The sequence below is a fragment of the Nilaparvata lugens genome, chromosome 7 (genome assembly GCF_014356525.2).
Source record: "Nilaparvata lugens isolate BPH chromosome 7, ASM1435652v1, whole genome shotgun sequence".
NCBI classification, from domain to species: Eukaryota; Metazoa; Arthropoda; class Insecta; order Hemiptera; family Delphacidae; genus Nilaparvata; species Nilaparvata lugens.
In genome coordinates this window covers 6,727,917-6,747,422 of record NC_052510.1, presented here as the reverse complement: position 1 = coordinate 6,747,422, position 19,506 = coordinate 6,727,917, and the positions used below count along the sequence as shown (strand labels likewise).

Here is a 19,506-nt window from a genome sequence, read left to right as displayed (position 1 = left end):
CACATAATAATTTTCAATATCTGAAAGATCGTCTATTGTTTAACTAGTACAGTTTTTTATGTCTCGGTGACATGTAAAATTACTCCCCCATATACAATCAATGATATTTTAATAGCTTAAAATCTGTGTTTCTGTTATTTTTAAGGAGTCTATATCAAACTATTTCATTTCAATATTATGGTTATCTCCAAAAGTCGAAGAGAAATTGATCAATAGTGTTGAAGTTGTAATGATGTGCTTCATTGTAAAAAATAATGAATAAAATAAATAAATAAATTGTAATTTATGTATTGTCAGTGTGCAACTCTTTGTAAAGGGCATGGCCCTTATGACAAATAAAGCTTATTTATTTATTAATAATTTTCAATAAACAAAAAGCTTTTGTGAAGATAAATTTTTGTAAAGCTTTTGAAATATTATTAAATTATAACTTATTTTAATTAAATCGGAAATAGTCATAACCGAAATCAAATGTAATTGACTCAATCTTGAATAAATTATATTTGAAATCAGGAACAGTAAAATATCAAAAATATTCCCCAACAGTTCTCTCACTATAATTATATACTAATAGTGTGGGTGTAGATGTGATTAACATAAAGTCTATTAGTATAATTATTATTAAACGAAAATCCCAATTAAATGTTGTAAATCACCCTAAAGACGTCTGCTGCTGCAAATATTAGCATTTGAACAAATGCTTCATTGTTCAACTTTCAACTTCCAATGTTTATTTCCATCTGTGTCTATTAATATTATGTTACTGATAAGTAATGATATTTAATTAAATCAAATTTATAGTTTTTACCTGCAGATCAAGTGCCTCTTTGATCTGACCGGTTTCTATGAGAACATGACCAAGGTTCACAAGTAGACAATAAAATATCAAAAATATTCCCCAACAGTTTTCTCACTTATAATTATATACTAATAGTGTGGGTGTAGATGTGATAAACATCAAAAGTCTATTAGTATAATTATTATTTATTAAACGAAAATGCCAATTAAATGTTATAAATCACCCCGAAGACTTCTGCTGCTGCAAATATTGACAACAGGGTAAACAGCTAAATGGAAATTGATTAGCATTTGAACAAATGCTTCATTGTTCAACTTTCAACTTCCAATGTTTATTTCCATCTGTGTCTATTAATACTGTATATGTTACTGATGAGTAATGATATTTAATTAAATCAAATTTATAGTTTTTACCTGCAGATAGGAGTCAAGTGCCTCTTTGATCTGACCGGTTTCTATGAGAACATGACCAAGGTTCACAAGTAGACAATATTTCAAATGAACCAGAGAAGGTTGGATTCGACCCGAAACATAGTTAACGGTTCCTGTAACCTATAAAAGAAGATAAATATATTTACAAATTTGCCCTAGAGCTTAAGGATATGATAAAGATAAGATAGGATAAGATACGATATTTATTGACATTGTTAAAATGTTATTGCTTATGGTAACATTTGCAAAAAATTGACAAAATAAAATTAAATCAAACTTAAGAGATTAATTACAAATATCAAAGAAAATAATATAGTAGGCTATACATTGAGCCATCAACACTATACTAGATCACATTAGCAAACTAGAGGAAAGAAAAGTTGTTATTTTCATCCATGTGAAAGGATATGATCACATTTGATGCGTGTATGTACAAGTACACGCGCGGTCATGTATGGCAAGCGCGCAGATGAGAAACAAAACCTGGAAAGGGCAATAGGAACACTCACACTGAACGCGTACACTTGCTGGTTGCGTTCAGTGTGAGCAGCTACAGACAAGTTAAAACGTGTTTTAATGACTCTTTCCAGATGTTGATTCTTGGCTCATGCATGATCTGACGTGCACTTGTGGATAAGACACATGCATCCAATGTGATCATACCCTAACAGAGGTTTGTAATGCTGAACAATAGTGTGGAGGAGATTGGTTGACGGCGTCAACTGAGCTCCTGAGAGAGGAGCTTAGCTCCTTGGTTGATCGTGAGCGTTCGAGGGGCTTAGTTGTCGTCTTCGGTCCCAACAACTAGTCCCCTCTGAACCAGTAGGGGATTGGCTGTCGGTGAGGCTAGTTGACGCCAGCGTGCAAGGAGATTGGTTGTTGTCACCGAACCCGACAACCAAGCTCCTCGCTCGCTCTGAGTGTCGGGGTTTTCACGAGTAAACTGACATATATATATTTCATGCACTGACTCTATGGAGTAAGCTAGTTCAAAATACCCTTTTGAGTGATATGATGTAATAGAGAGATCCGTTTTAATGGGATTCGTCTCATTGACAATGCCGGGGTCCAGGGGTCATGGAATTACAGGCTGTGGCGGATCAAGGAGGATCCATCAGCAATAATATAAAAATTTAAGTGAATTGAAACATCTCAAAGTACAATATTATAGGTTTTATCGATGAAAACTATTAAAGAGTAGTTGGCAGACTCGCTTCGCTCGTCTGAATTTTTCATATGGGCATGCTTCTTTCCATCAAAACGTCTTAAGTTATTTCAAGAATTAGTTTATTTTCTTCATTTTATGTTTGCAGTGATAGAAGTGACAACATCAACAAGCTTTTCTTCTAATAATCGGATTCATAAAATGTGTGAGACAGTGTCTGTGATTGTACTACATCCCCGCCCGCTTCAAGCTGTTTTCAATGTTCAATAGCGGATCAGCTTTCGAGGAGCTTGATTGTCGTTAGCGTGCGAGGAGCTCAGTTGTCGGGTACGATCACGACAACCAGACCCCTCATATCCAGCAGGGTATCAGCTGTCGGGCAGCTTGGTTGTCGTGAGCGTGTGAGGAACTTAGTTGTCGCCGACAACCAAGCTCCTTCGTTCTAGTAGGGGATTAGATGTCGGGGAAACTAGTTGACGGCAATGGTATATTTTGCCAGGGGATTTACTGACGCCTGTAATCAAAATTGCAATGAGCTTAGTTGTCGGAGAGATAGGTTAGCGGCGACCCTTCCAGATGCCAGAAAAAACTAGAGCTTAACAGAGCTTACAGAAGTGTGGAATGTTGATCGAAAAGCTATACTAACTTGTTAAAGTTCTACCATAGAGCGAAGATACCGTTAATTTCTATTATTATTTGTTTCTAGTTCTACCTACCCTGTTTAGAACATCAGATTCGAGAAGACTCTTGAATTCAGTTTCAGCTTCTTTCCATTTCTTGTTTCTTTGCAGAACAAGGATATCTCTGTACTGAGCAGCGGCTTTCTCTTCCTGTAAAAGAGTGATACAGAATAAATATGCATGGTAAAATATAAAATTACAGTTGTTCTTTAATAATTGATTAGTTTTAAAAATGTAATATCAGTGAGGAATAATAATTATAGTTGTTCTTTGATAATTGATTACTCTCAAAAGTTTAATTGTTCTTTTGTGTTTTGTACACTGGTAAAAGTGATCAGTTAATTCCCAAGTTAAGCTGAATTTGCACACAAAACGTGACAGTGAAAATATAATTCCCATAAGTTCTAATGGTTTTATTTATACAAACTTGGCTGAGTGGGAATAATTCAATTAGAACTCGTGAGAATTATACTTTCACCGTCACTGTTGCGTGTTAATCCAGCTTGATTATGCATATTTTTGTAAATGTTTTCTATTGCAGTGCAAATAAAATCTGTTATGTCGAATGATCTGGCAACGTTAAGGAGCTAGAAAATGATAGCGCTATCAGCTTTGTCGAATGATAGACAAGGATTGCAACACCAATGCAACGCTAATCAAATACTGCCATCATAATGTGGACTTCACCATATAGATACAAGAAATTGATGTCCGGGCACCACCATAATACCGTAATGTAAAACTGGCCTCAGACACGTATTAGATTGGGACACCAGGCTAGGACAGCAATGGTGACCGCATGTCTGAGTAATAGGATATGGGAAATCAAGACCAGTAGGACACCAGTGAAACACCAATGGTGTACCAGCAGTGGCTGGACTGGTGACCTAAGTGAGACACCAGACGAACACTAAAACTAGGTGTCAAGCCGTCAGAATTTCATGTCCTATTCAAAATCTAGTTAACACAATGTTTTGGTGCATTGGGACACCAAACTGGGTTGTCAGTAAGACCGAAAGACACCAGCGGTGTCCGTTAGTGAAGCAAATTAGAACACTAATGCTGGTGCCGGTAAGATTTCACGATCCTTGGATTGTAAAAACGTCATTGGAAGTGAGGTGCAAAAAGCAAGAGTATCTATGCTGGAGTCCTAGCGGTGGCCAAGGTAGCGACGGGACACCTGCTGGACACTAAAAAATGGTGTTTGACCGCCAAAATTTGGTGTCCCTAGTACCATAAATGCTATATAAACTAAAGCCCTGCGACTCCCTTCTTTACTTGGTTCCTACTGGCGACTAATATTCAAGTCCGTATGTAATACCTGCGGTATTACGCGCCTAAAAATAAGTGTCAGTGACTCACTTAGACAAGTGGTGTCCCAGCCTGGAGTCCTAATGTCATTCGGGCCTTAAGCTCTTAATTTGAAATAATTGTCGTATTTGGAATCCACAAGTGCACGATAGGTGATTATTGTCAATTTTAAGTGAACAATAAAAATTGAAAAGCTAATGTAACCTAAAAATTTCAAAATTTCTCACCAACGCTTCTCTAGTAATTGCTGGATTTTCTTCATCTCCTTCGCTGTCTTCTGAAGAGTCTACGTTCAACGCATGGAAACGTGCTAACGCCATTTAAAGGAAATTTAAATTACTCTTTCATTTTTTCAAGTTTATTATAAATTGTTTGGAAGTTTGACGCTTTACAGTTTCCAAATTTCAATATTTGGTTAGCCCTTATTTGGTTAGCCGGGATCCAAGACCTACTAAATCAAATCAAAGATTGACCAAGTTGATCAAAAGGGTCTTGTTTTAATTTTCAAGTCAGCTGATGTAGGCAAAATATCGCATCCACAAACATCATACAGTGACGTAGAATCAAACTGTCAAAAATCATGTTTTAAGATTCTAGCTCTCCGCTCAGCAATTTTTGGAATATCTTGAATAAGAAGAGCATTTATTGCAATTCAAGAGCAAAAATCCTACTCTTTCACCTAGTATTCACGCTCTCAACTCTCTAGGTTCTATAATCTTCTAGGTTATAATTGTACGTACACAGTTTGACTTAACGGCTCCTTATGACTTTTGAGAATGTGATATTTCGTCAGCGCTCAGCGGTAACCGGTTAACCTCAATCATGTTTAGTGTTCGTTTATTGGACAGGTCTTAGTGAAGATTAAGTGTATAAGTGTTTATTTTAATTTAAAATAAGTTTTCTCAGTTAATTTTTCTTGCTTGTTAATGTTTTATGCTTGTCTTCTCTTAATCAATGATAACACCAATTTATCATCGTATCACTGTGGTATAAATTTCAAAACAAAAGAGTGGTTATACTATGATTATTAGTCTTGTACTATACGGTAATAATTATATAACGTTCAATTTCCACAAATAATTAAATAAATGAACCGTCTAATTAGTTTGATATTTTACGGCTCTGTAGTTGACAATGTCGTACAATCAACTTTTATTACCAATTAGTAGCTTAGTTTTTCCCCTCAGAAGATCATCATCACATTTTGTAAACTTGAAGTTGTACCGTTCTCTGTCACATTCGCATCTGAATAGTTGGGAAGAACCAATTGGGTTTGATACTGGAATCAAAGTTCATCATCCTCTCAGCAGAAAAAAAGTAAGACTGATTTTGAAAAATGATGGCGTTGCTACCTGGTACGCTTGTGGTCCAACTGTTTATGATTCGGCTCATATTGGGCATGCAAGGTAAACTTTATAATATAAATATTATTAGGCTATTTTAATGTATTCTATAAAGGTGCAATTTCTCAGGGCAAATACACACTAGGTATTTTTTCAGATGAGTCGGCATGACAGGTCAGTAATCTCTCCAATTAGCTGATTGGGTTGGCGTATCGAGAATCCTGTTCTATCCTCCCTGTCCTGTCTTGCTGTGCTCAATCATCTGAAAAAGGCCTTGAGTGCCTATGCATTTAGCGGCGACTCCACAAAAAACCGCTCAGTTGCTACCGTAGCTACATATACATAGTCTGTCCGGAAAGTGATGACAGTTACCTATTTTTTCAATACCATTGTACATTCATATTTTCTATACACGTTACGGTAACTCAGTTGCTTCGTTGAATGATGGACAAGGATAGCAACACCAATGGTAATAAAAGACTGCCATTATAACGTATACATCACTCAGAGCAAGGCGTCCGGTCTTATCTGGATTTGCTGATGACTGGACAGAAGTTGATATGTAATGTGTATATTATTAAATTGAAAATATTTCAAATAAATACAAAAAAGATGAAGAAACCAAAAGAGAAACATTTTTTTGCGAGCGAGCCAAGCTTGAATTAAGTAGACTACTGCATCATCAGTTCCATCCGTTCAATGTGATTCTCAAAAATATGCAATTCCAGTAATGCTATTTAGCATTGGTTACCACCACTCTTCTGCATCATCACTCGCTCCCTCTCCCCATAAACGATGGTAGAGTAAACGGTCAAAGACATCGCTATTTTCTGCGATTCCATTGTTCCGCGGCAGTGTTGCAAACAGTACAATAATTATTCTGTTTGCAATCTGTTATTGTTAATAATAATTATTATTATTTCTTCTATGTTTGTTTTTGAAGCATCTAAATTTAAAAATCTACTTTGTGAAAATAATTAAGAACTGAAATTTTGTGAAGTGAACAACTAGAGACTAAAGTGAACAACTAAAGACTTATTTCGCACTATGTGTAACCTTATCTAAATTTGGGAGAGGAATAGAACAAGGTTTCCTTATTTTTTCTCTCCCTGTAATTTTTGATGATGTACTTGTTGTATGAATCAATTTAGAATAAAGTATTTCATTTCAATTTTTTTAATTAATTCGAGGGCCAGTTTCCGAGCTTGAGATTTAGCCAAGTTCTAGACTTTTAAACTCTAGGATTTTGAATAGTAAGCTTAACTTATAATAGATGTCATCTTTCTCGATAAACAATCGTCCAAAATGGAACATTATCTTTAAAGTAGGGGAGGGGGTGCAGCTTTCATTCAAACTTTCAACTGAATTGTTCCTAGAGATGACTGAGCCAAAAAGTCACGCCTCGCCCCTGACATCACTCTAGAACAATAATTGTTTCAGAATCTTCTTGTTCAATCAGTAATATAGTATTACGGTATTAATAAAAATCGTTATTTTTGCAGTTGTTTCGTCAAATTCGACATAATACAAAGGATACTGCGAAAATGGTTCGACATAAATGTGGTTACTGCCATGTCAATCACAGATATTGATGAAAAAATAATCAAGAAATCCCAGACTAGTGGCGAGGACTTGAGAACCATAACACGTCACTATGAGATGGAATTCTACGATGATCTGAACAGTTTGAATGTGCGGAAGCCAATATTTTGTACAAGAGTTACCGATTACATGGCACAGATAATATCATTTGTAAATACGATTGTCAATCAAGGATGCGCTTACAGGGCTGAAGATGGTAAGTTCGTTCAATTGAATTATTGATGATTTTGAATTATTAGAAATTTCTCTTTTCATGTAACTTTTAGTTGATTTGAGTCAACCTGCTAGTATCATGTGGGGTTTCAAGCTCAAAAAAGGAAAGCATGTGTGAGAAAGCAGCATGACTTTCCTCCTCATATAGGGAACTATAGGATAAATCAACTTATTAATGTACAGATAAATGAAAAAAATGTTAACCAGCCTCATTTCGTGGAATTCCTAGGGGTTGCTCTGGATCAGCATCTCTCTTGGGATTGCTATACTGATCAGCTCTGTGGGAGGGTTGCATCTGGAGTCTTTGCACTCCGACAAATAAGAAGATTGAATGAAAAACTCACAATGGCAGTCTACCACTCACTCATAATGTCACACATCCGCTATGCCATTATTGTGTGGGGTGGGTCGTGCCAGAATTTGGAAAGGGTGTTCAGGCTCCAAAAAAAGCTGTTAGAGTGATCAAAGGTATTATGCCTTTAGAGTGCTGTAGGAACCACTTTAAAGAATTAGGCATACTAACCGTTCCCTCTATTTATATCTTTGAGGTGATTATGCATGTTAGAAGAAAGACAATGACTAGAAATGCTGATTCGCATGGATACAATACTAGAAATAGAGGAGACTATGCTTCACTGTATCACAGAACAGCTCTTTTTGAGAAAAAACCTACATATATGTGCCTTAAATTTATTAGAAAGCTTCCCACTCACTTGAAAAATTGTGAAGATGTCGATGTTTTTGAGAAGGAGTTAAATAGTTTTTTGATGCTTGGAGTATTTTATACCACAGAAGAGTTTGTGTGTAGAGAGGGTTCCTTTGTGTGATTTTTTTCTTTTTTTTGTAATACTGTATGTATTATAAATTTTTGACAATTCCTATACTCTGTTTAGAGTCTCTGGGAAGCTTTAAAAACAAACAAACTCTATTATACGGAAACCCTTTCCTTCTTTACTATGCGCGTACCCTTATGCTGCTTCCACACTTTTGTCAAGTGCGTACAAGAGTGACGACTAGCAAAGAGTGTGGATTTCTACTATGCCACCGATCGCCTTCACTCCGCCCGTATAAATTCATACAACAAGTCTGCTGCATCCACACTCTTGCCAAGTGCGTACAAATGACGACGAGCGCAAGAGTGTGGATCTCTACTATGACACCTATACACCAGCGAGTCGCTTGACAAGCGACTGTACAAGAGTGTGGCGCTGGAATTATTGGTTGAGCCCGCTCAGTAGATTGTTAGGAATTACCCATGTATTAAATAAAACTGTATACAGATAAATTACTTACTTACTGCGGTGGCCACTCGTACCCCAGTCGGTACTTGGCCTCATCAACTAAGCCTCTCCAAAAGTTTCGGTCACCCGCGTCCTCCTCTTTTAGGCCCATCCTCCTCATATCTTTCCGGACCTGGTCCCACCATCTAGTTTTTGGCCTTCCAGCTGGTCTCCTTCCTGTAGGATTATTCCTCAGTACACTGTTTGTCAGAGCGCTTTCTTCTTTCCTCAGAATGTGTCCCGTCCACCGTAACCTTCTGCTTTTAATCTCACCCACTATGTCTGCTTCATTGAATAATTTGCGTAATTCATAGTTGTGCTTGATTCTCCAAACTCCGTTCTCTAGTGTTGGGCCAAAAATTTTTCGAAGAATCTTGTTTTCAAAAACAATGGTCTTTTTTTCTTCTTTCTTCTTCTTTTACAGATAAATTACAGTATTAATATTACAATATAGCCCAATCAGAAAAATAACTTGTAAAGCTATTTATTATAAAATGAGCATCAACAATCAATAACTAGATTTCAACAATAATGCTTGTACATTCAGCCTTGTTCACTAGTGGGTCACCTGCACCTCCTTTGGCGGCCTGATTGTGTCACAAAGCACAGTGGGACACCAGAATGTCTGCCGGGCTGGAGACAAGAGTGATACACCAGCCGGGTCGCCAAATAGGAGCTGATGGGTCTAGTGTAATGAGCGCAATGAAAACTACTGTTTCAAACTACTGACTTCAAGTTTTCAAAATACATAAATTTCATACATAACTTGAATTCAAGTAAGCTTGACTAATGTAAACGCCCCTATAATATTGTTAGCCTATACTTTTCTTGTATGACTAAATTGTATGTATGGTTTGTGTAAATTGGATAACACTTCGGCTCAACTCACACTTACGCGACTCAGGTCGAGAAGAGACTCGACTCAGGTCGAGAGCATGTGTTTCCAAATGGTGACAGTCGCGGAGACTAGAGGCGACTGGCCTGAGTGTCACCATTTTGAAACAGATGCTCTCGACTAGAGTCGAGTCTCTTCTCGACCTGAGTCGCGTAAGTGTGAGTTGAGCCTTCAACTCTAATTTTTAAACTCTTAAAATGACTACTTCTACAGGTTCGGTGTATTTCGACACGTCAAAACTACCAAACTACGGCAAGCTGGTTTCAATTCATGATACGGAAGAACCAAATGAGGAAGCAAGTGAATCCAACAAACACAAGAAATCTGCCAAGGACTTTGCCCTATGGAAATGTAGGGAGATGGAACCGTTCTGGGAGAGTCCCTGGGGCCGGGGTATACCAGGATGGCATATAGAGTGCTCAACTATGGCTAGGTAATTTTTACTTCCTTCTATTTCTCTATACTCTGTGGTTTCAAGTTGCGGAAGTAGTTCCTATTACTTGATTTTGTACATTAATTGAATTATTGCAGTGATTGGTATTTGGTATCTCCTTGGATTTCTCTATACTCTGTGGTTCCAAGTTGGGAAGAAGTTCCTAATATTTGATTTAGTACATTAATTGAATTATTTAACTACAAATTATTTATTCATTTTCTTGTAAAACTGTTGTTAATTGGTGAATAAAAATCAATATTGCAGTGTATATTTTATAGTTTATTAATTTATTTTGTAATTTATGAGGAATAAATAAATGAAAAAGTGGAAGAGGGCGCTCTTAAGGTCTCTTCACATTACGCTACGCTACGCTGAAATACGTCTTCGGAAGATGTAGCCGTCCTATCTTTCAACATGAAAGCTACGCTAAGCTGATGTGAACGGGACAGATACGTAGCTTGGATTTAACATTGGGAGATAGGACGTATTTCAGCATAGTGTAGCTGAGTGTGGAGAGACCCTTATTGTATCAACTTCGCCTATAGTGAGGTCCACGTTATAATGGCAGTAATTGATTAGCATTGGTGTTGCTATCTTTGTCTATCATTCGACAAAGCAGATGACGGTATCCTTTTCTCCGCAACGTTGCCAGATCGGTTTTTTAACAATGTAGTAACGTAATTATCCAACAAAATATTTGATCTCAATCATTAAAATTAATTATTCAATAATTGAAAAATTTATTTTCTTGACGAATAAGATATAATTGATTATTTTAAACAAATGATAATTGATTTTTTTACCCTCTATTGAAGGCAGTACGCCTATTTATTACCTACTTTACAAAGGCGATTTTCTAGAAGTATTTTAAGCCTAGGTGATGATGATGGAATGAATGATAATACAATGAAGGGAGAGTTATGAATGAATGAAAATTATAGGTTATGCTATCCATTTGAATTGATTTGAGAGCAAGGGAGAGAATATGCAATGCTCTTCTCCTCTCTGTCTCCACTGCTATTATAACGTGGACCTCTCTCTCACTCTCACTATACAATGCTGTTGGAGTGAAAATCTTAAAATTAAGGTAATCATATATCCAATCATCTACTTTCTTAACTTTCTGAGTTTTTAAACTGTTCAACAAATTGACTATTTATCAAAATGTTTTTTAGGTATTCATTGATTCGTAATTTATTTATCTTCTTATTGATCAACTCATCCATCTACAATATATTCACCTTTGCTTGTATACTTTGTTTATTGTATCAATTTATTCATTCTTCAAATGTGTCTATAATATGAATATTCAACTTGTTGCAGTGCTATATTTGGATCGAACATAGATATACATTCAGGTGGCATAGATCTAAAATTTCCCCACCATGAAAACGAGGAAGCCCAGAGCTGTACTTATCATTCTTGTAAACAATGGACCAATTACTGGCTTCATTCTGGTAAGTTTCAGTTTACAGTATTAATTAGTTTAGTTTCTCTAAAATTTCTTTATTGTTCCCCTCCAATCTTCAACATATTTGAGACTTACAACGATTAGCAGCCTGTTTCCAAGTATGTTACTTGAAAGATACTCACAGTCACAACAAAATCTTTCAGCAGGATTTGAAGTTGATTGGTAATTGTAGTTAGTGCCGGTTGCACAACAGGCGGTTAAATTTTAACGATGATTAATTCCATGAGAACCAATCAGAGAAGCCGTTTTTCCAAAAACGCCTTCTCTGATGGTTCTCGTAAAATTAATCACGGTTAAAGTTTAACCGGCTCTTGTGCAAGCGGCACTTAATGTTTTAGAGTTTGGTGATTTTAGTTATTGATAAGCAGTTGGTGATTTTCAGTTTGTGTTAGAGTCCAAAATTGATGAATGCTTGAGATTATACACTCCAAGGATCCATGTTAGTAGATATTAGTAAATTTAAATATTTAGAAATTTTATTAGTTTTATAGAAATGAAGATGCACTTGAACGTTTTAGATCCAGTTATTCCAGAAATAAGCATTGTTTAATAAAATTTCAATAGAAGTTAAATCAGTATCTCTTTCAAACCCTTTTCACAGTAAATATTATTGTAGCCTACATACAAGTTCATAATGTATAAGTCAAGTCATGTTTGTTGTCAATCCCGTTTCATTCTAGTTGTTTTCAAATAAAATCGTTTATTGCACAAAAATGCATGGTACAAATAATATTTTTAAATATGTATATAATCTTTTTCAATGTATATAATTGTCTTCTTTGATTTCAGGTCACCTCCAATTCAAGGGCGATGAAAAAATGTCAAGATCGTTGAAGAATGTCATGAGTATATCTGATATGCTCGACAAATACAGTGCTGATCAATTTCGAGTCCTGTGTCTGCTCTCACCCTACAGAAGGAGTAAGTGATCTAGTAGATAGAGTGCTTGCATAGCAGCCTAGAGGTCCCGGGTTCAACCCCACTTATCACTGAACGTTTTTAATCAGGTCACTCCCGTGATATCGGATGGGTACGTAAAACTGTAGGTCCTGGCTTATGTATGACAGTCGTTAGGCCCATTGACGGCTTAAATATAGTCAGGCGAGCTGAGACCTTGCTGAAAGGGGCTTCCCACTAACAAAGACATACGAATACACTATGCACTCAAGTGAGCATTTATTGTATACTAGGAGGTAACCCGTGCTCCGCAAGGGTCTAATTGAGAGCTTGACAATCTGAAAACGTGACCTACTAAAATCTTGAAGAATTTAGAATAGACCTATAAACATCCTCGGTTGATTAAGAATCAATATGCAAAATTTCAAATTAATCAGTCCAGTAGTTGAGACGTGATGAAGCGTCATTCGTGAAAGTAAACCTTTCGATCGTTCAATCCGTCCCTTTATAAACATTAACATATTATAGATTTCTTTTCTCCATTACATATTCATAAAATACTCGCATGCAGGCATGTATACATATTCTCATCACAGGAGTGGCCGTAGTCGAGTGGATTAGATGCTGGCTTTGTAATCCAAAGGCCCGGGTTCGAATCCCAGCCTGGGCAAGATATTTTTCTCGGGCCATTCCGTGTTTCGGATGGACACGTTAAGCCGTCGGTCCCGACTGCCTAAAAAGCAGTCGTTAGGTCATGTCAGAGGCGCTGAAATTGATCAGTTGCGACCTGAAAACTCTGACACCAGACCTGAGCCAGCCAGGTCACACGATATTATTATTATTATTATCACAGGTTAGGCTTTTTAATTTATTTGTTATCTAATATAAATGTCGTATTAATTAGTTTTGAAAATTGTTATCATTTTCGGTTGCAGGTATTGAATTTAGTGACGAATCAATGGTAAAAGCAATCAAAATTTGTAAAAAAATTGAAGCGTTTTTGGGGAAATGCAACGCTTATATTAATGGACAGTTTGGACATAATGTGATGGTTGACGAATCGTCTCTAATACAAGTAGGTGCAACATTTTTTTATCAATTCAATTTTAAAAAAATTGGTATTGTGTGCGAAAAGTTTTTTCACATTTTCGTATTGTCCTTAAGATTATCGTAAAGAATGGATATCATCACTGAAATCGCAAAAGTTTGAAATGAAGTGGAACATAATTATATGAATGTCATCATTACGAACTGATAAAATAAAAATTTTTAAATTTGGCCTACACCTTTTTGCAATGCTACTTTTGTAACTTGCAATACCTCTTTTTTGTCATAGTCATTTAATCTCAGCTATTTTCCATGCATAAAATCAAGCCGGTAAACAGCTGTTTGCAGAACAAATAAACTTATGATTATCATTACAGAATACTCTACTGTAGTGAAACCATAAGTTTTCTTTACAGTCGAGTATGTTTCCTAGTTCCGAAGTAGGAACAGCAAAACTGCTACAAAAAAAAACACCTTCAGCGCTCCAGGTGGAAGTTTTGTTAACTTCCGCAAAATTACTGATTCAGAATTTGTAAACTAGGTTATGTTTGTAGAATGCATGTAGTAACTTCAGCACAAGCAGGTAATGTTTTCTATTTCTCAATTATTCTTCTTTAGATTATTATGTCAAAAAATAGTGTATGTTACTTGGACGTGAATGTCTTTTGCAGTGCTCTAATGAAATTCTAGTCTCGGCTAACGCCTCGACTAGAAACATCATTCTCGACTGCAAACGGCCCCTTTCCGTCCTTGTGACGTGAGATACTATTGTTACCTTTTTGTAACTTGTAATACACAAGTTAATGAATTATCCACTGTATTATGCTCCATCATTACGAACTGATAAAAGAAAAAAGTAAAATTTTACATACACCTTTTTGCAATGGAGTTACAATACACAAGTGACTGCATTATCTATCGTATTATGCTCCTATTTATGTACAGTATAATCAATTGTGTATTGAGCAGTATTTTGTTCACTCTAATAATGTATATTGTTGAATACGGTTCACATCAACTACTACAGATAAGACAATAGTTTAATCTGGTGTATTAAGTTCTTCTTCTTCTTCTTCTGTCTTTTCTTCTTCTTCTTCTTCTTCTTCTTCTTCTTCTTCTTCTTCTTCTTCTTCTTCTCCTGTCTTCTTCTTGGGGTGGAGCCTCCTCGTTGGCCTTGGAGCCGGTGGCGGTGGCACAGCGAGCAATTATTAAGACATGTCTCAGGCGAGACTATCGCTACCCATCTTATCTTGTTTACCAAGAGTTCAAGTTGTTATGTAATATTAGACAGCTTTACATACGAGTTTTACTGAATTACATATACTACAACAAACACTTCATTTTCATAAAAACACTTCACTTATATGGGCTACTTTTTTACAAATTAATAAAAACTGTATGAAAACATGTAATACCCTTTATTATTTAAAACTGTAAAATATTTCAACTTGAAAATGTCCTAATTTATGGTCGAATCTTGTCCTTGTAATATTTTAAAGTTTTAAATAATAAAGGGTACTACAAGTTTTCATATTGTTTTTATTAATTTGTAAAAAGTAGCCAATTCAAGTGAAGTGTTTTTATGAAAATGAAGCGTTTGTTGTAGTATATGTAATTCATTAAAACTCGTATGTACAGCTGTCTAATATTAAAAACTTGAAACTCATGGTAAACAAGATTAGATGGGTAGCGATAGTCTCGCCTGAGACATGTCTTGATGTGCCACCGCCATCAGCTCCAAGGCAAACGAGGAGGCTCCACTCGAAGCTATGATACCATACATAAGAATGGTCAATGAAAGCTGGTCAACGACTTACAATATAAACTAAACTAAAACTTCCTTCCTTATAAATAACATCAAAGCCGCCTTCCATTTAAGATGTAACTAATGCTAACATTTAGAAGTGAATCTCATTATTTTTCCACCTTTTCATACAATATACATAAAGTATAATACAAAATCTATTTTGCTTTCCTTTCCCAGGCTTTAAAAAATACCAAAGCAGGGATGCGAGCATCGTTCTGTGATGATTTCAATACTGCCAACGCGATGACTGATCTGATGGACTTGATCTCGCTCACCCATAAGAATTTAGACCAGGAAGTTCTCGATGAGAATCTGAATCCAATTACAGTTGGCAGTAGTCTGGCAGTTATTGGAGCTGTTAGGAATTTTGTGATGGACACAATACATGATTTGGGTCTCACCATTGCTAAGCAAAAGGTATTTTGGTTTTTATAATTTGAGTATTTAAAGGATATTCGTACTATGTAATTACTATGTTTTATACAGTATTATTTTATTTTTCTACCGTACGAATTATGGTGGTGGAAAGACGATAGTTCCAAGTCGCCTTTATACTATTATAACCAATCTTCAAGGTATGTGGTATACCAAACCATATTACAAGTTATAGGCTAAATACTTCAAACTTCAAATGTTACTACTTTACTATGCTCTTATATGGATAATGGAAGATATACAGGAAGATATGGGGACTGGTCTGCGTTGAAGGAAACTGGAGAGCCAGATTTAACAATGAGATTGATGAAGCAATTGGCGAAAGAAATATCATAAGGTGTATCAAGGCAAAAAGAATAGAATGGCTGGGTCACGTGGTAAGAATGAGTGATGAAAGAGTACCACAAAAGCTGCTTGATGAAAGGATGATGGGCACCCGAAAAAGAGGAAGGCCAAGAAGAAGATGGATCAGCGATGTGGTAGAAGATCTCCGTGTGCTAGGTGTGGCAAACTGGCGGCAGGGAGCACAAGAGCGGGGTGTATGGTGGCTGGCGTCATGTAAAGGAGACCAAGGTCCACCCAGGATTGTAGAGCCAGATAAAGTAAAGTAAGTATATGGATAATGGATAATTATCTTAATAAGTTGCAATTTTTGGTTTATTCTTGGATGTGTATTTCTTATTAAAATCAGAACTTAAAAAAGCAGCTATATGTTATATTTTCTTTTCCTTTGTTGATGGATTATAAAAGTGCCATCGTATCATGGTGTTGACGATTTATCATTGTTACTACTGTTCAACTAAAGACAAACTATGGTCCGGTTGCACAAAAGCCGGTTAATTTTAACCGTGATTAATTTCACGAGAACCAATTAGAGAAGGCCTTTTTGATAAGACCTGATTCGTTCTCGTGAAATTAATCACGGTTAAAATTTAACCGGCTTTTGTGCAACCGGCACTTTATCTCACAAGTAGAAATAAGTATTATTTATCCATTCATTTAGTCCTGTATAATTATTATTACACTTATATGAGAAGGCACTACATGCTTGTGCCCAAAACTGATCATTTTCAAAGTTATACTACAGTCTAAATCAAAATATGATGGATTGAATCAAGATAATTGAATTTTTATCCTAGACCAGCTAAATGTTCAGATTTTATCAGTTAATTAAAGATAGTTAGTACCACTTATTATTAGACCTTTATTATATTATAGAACTTCTGTAAATAGATTCATATTCCATGTTTTGTTAAAGGCAAACGCACATAGCAACATACGGAGGAATAATTCCTCCCCAGGTGTTTGAATGTTGCAACGCTCACAGACGTTCGTCTGGCTCCATATGTCAGCTGAAGTCTGCATACGTTTAATTTTACCTCCTTCTAACTGCATACGTCTGTCACTTAAGAGTGACAAGCTTCCCGTCTGAGGATATCTTCCTTACAGATTCTCACTTTGTGAAGTCATGACTTGATGTTATGTTTTCTACTTTCTGAAAGTTGCATAGTTATTGGTGTTCAATACAATATTGTCAGTGAATTTGATGTTGATTGATGTTTTATTTACACAGGTGACTTCAGAAATTTCTTCCAATGCCGACTTGGGAAGTAAAGACCAGTTGATCTCGAATGTGATTGATCTTTCAGTTGGGTTTCGACGTGATGTCAAAAACACATTAGTGAAGATGTCGTCTGATGTAAGTCTTTCATTCCACTACTATATGATTGATATCCTAACCACCTCTAGTTACTTATATTTTAATCGTCAAATATTACAAGGTTATGATAAATTCAGTTACAAATTGAAAACAATACTAAGTTTACAATAGTTGGCCTCCTCAACACCCCTTATATAGCCAACCCTAACCACCTTTAGTTTCTAATGATTTTAATTGTAAAATATAACAAGGTTATGATAGATTCAGTTCAAATTAAAAACTATACCAAGTTTACAATAGTTGGCCTCCTCAACACCCCTTATAGCTAACCCTAACCACCTTTAGTTACAAATAATTATTTTAATCGTCAAATATAACAAAGCTATGATAAATTATAGCCAAAGTTACATGCCGCTCTGTCAAGTAGTTTTCGAGTCTATAGGGAACAAACAAACACACAAACAGACATTCATTTTTAATATATATAGATAGATACAGCTACTATAATGAACAACAAAACATTAAAATAATTATGTATATTCAAAAATGAAATAGACATATCCATATTAATAAATTTAATAGTTGTTGAATATTTAGCTGTTCAAAAAATACTGACAGATCGTGTTGATGAAAACCGCCAATTTCAAACTGATTCAAATAGAGTATTTTATGAATTTCGAATTTATATTTCATGAGAGTATGGTATTTATTCTCTGATGGAAATATCATTTTATTGACAATGTTTTTAATTTCTAAATTGATAGTTAAAAAACTGATAGGGACCGTAAAGGATCCGAAAATTTGAGGTTTTGGGTGCATTTTGTATTTATTTAGTTCCTACAAGGAAACTTTGCATACCTAGACTATTAGTCCAAGCAACGAATGTATAGAGGGAATTGTTTGAAGGCAAATTTTTGACCCCGCAGCTCTGTTTATGGTAGTGACAAAGATAAACATATCAATAGTCTTCATTCCTATAGTGAAGTCCACGTTATAATGGCAGTGGAGAAAGATAGAAGATCAACGTTACCGATCCTCTTTCTTGTCAATGCCTTCTATAGACGGTAGCTGATACAGGTTTATTGATGTAATATTAACTGTTCATTCTCGTTTAAAATAATCAATTATATTTTATTAAGCAAGAGATTATATCTTTCAATAATTTCATAATGAATTTTTATAATTAAGATGAAATATTTTGTTAATCAATTATTAATTTCTACATTGTTAAAAGACGATCTGGCAACATAACAAAGCAAGAAAGAGATAGCGCTATCCGCTTTGTTGAATGATAGACAAGGATATCAATACCATTGCTAATCAAACACTGCCATTATAACGTGGACCCCACTATAGTCCTTGTGTTGGAGGAAAGAGGGTAGTTTTTCTAAATATCTCGTTTTTTTGTAAAAACTCCAATTATTCAAATGCTTGATCAACTGAATTGGGTCTGGTTCAGGACCTTCTATATACTGCCTGGAAGTACAGGTAGTATATATAGGTAGTCCTGTCCTAAAAATTCGGATGATTAGAGTTCTACTGTTTGTCCATTCAAATTATTTTCAATTTTATTTTGTAACCAAAGCTATTGTAGAAATTCGACTTGTATTATCTATATTTTTTCAAGAGAAACTCAACATATTAATAATATAGGCTAATGTGTTTTAATTTTCAGAATCTAAAAGAACAGAAAGGCGAGTTTATAATTAATTCTTAGTTGTAAACTTCCATTGAATTGATTAAATTTGTCTATTTCTGTCTTCGTGTCCTCAAATGAAAATTTTGATAAATTAATTGCAAAATTATATAGAATCTGTTTTGCGGAATAATGTGTACTCAATATGATTTCAAATTTGAAACGTTCATGTTTATTTTCGGTTTTTTTTCAATTTGAAATTTTAGTTATAAATTTCCGTTGAATAAGTTGATATAAGTAAGTAACAAAACCTTTAGACTGTGTATTCCAAATAAAGGTTTGAAGCAGTTTTGGGCAAATGCCTCTTGTCTTTACCTGAATTGTATTTGCATATGAAT

At 35.4% G+C, this 19,506-nt stretch overlaps 2 protein-coding genes across 2 annotated transcripts in view; one reads left to right on the top strand and one right to left on the bottom strand.

Moving 5' to 3' along the window:
- The window catches only part of LOC111056332 (calcineurin-binding protein cabin-1), a 39,654-nt gene extending 34,837 nt beyond the window's left edge, over nt 1-4,817 (bottom strand). Inside the window, 3 exon segments of the mRNA XM_039433577.1 lie at nt 1,213-1,350; nt 3,112-3,225; nt 4,614-4,817. Coding sequence (XP_039289511.1) covers nt 1,213-1,350; nt 3,112-3,225; nt 4,614-4,706 — 345 coding nt within the window. The 5' untranslated portion in view covers nt 4,707-4,817.
- A 90-nt stretch (nt 4,818-4,907) lies between these two features.
- Nucleotides 4,908-19,189, top strand: LOC111056331 (probable cysteine--tRNA ligase, mitochondrial). The gene is made up of 9 exons (XM_039431835.1): nt 4,908-5,792; nt 7,232-7,527; nt 9,933-10,152; nt 11,479-11,612; nt 12,416-12,547; nt 13,459-13,598; nt 15,555-15,794; nt 17,386-17,511; nt 19,148-19,189. The coding sequence occupies exons 1-9, from the start codon at nt 5,521-5,523 to the stop codon at nt 19,187-19,189; spliced, it is 1,602 nt and encodes a 533-aa protein (XP_039287769.1). The 5' UTR covers nt 4,908-5,520.
- Nucleotides 19,190-19,506: the final 317 nt, after the last annotated feature.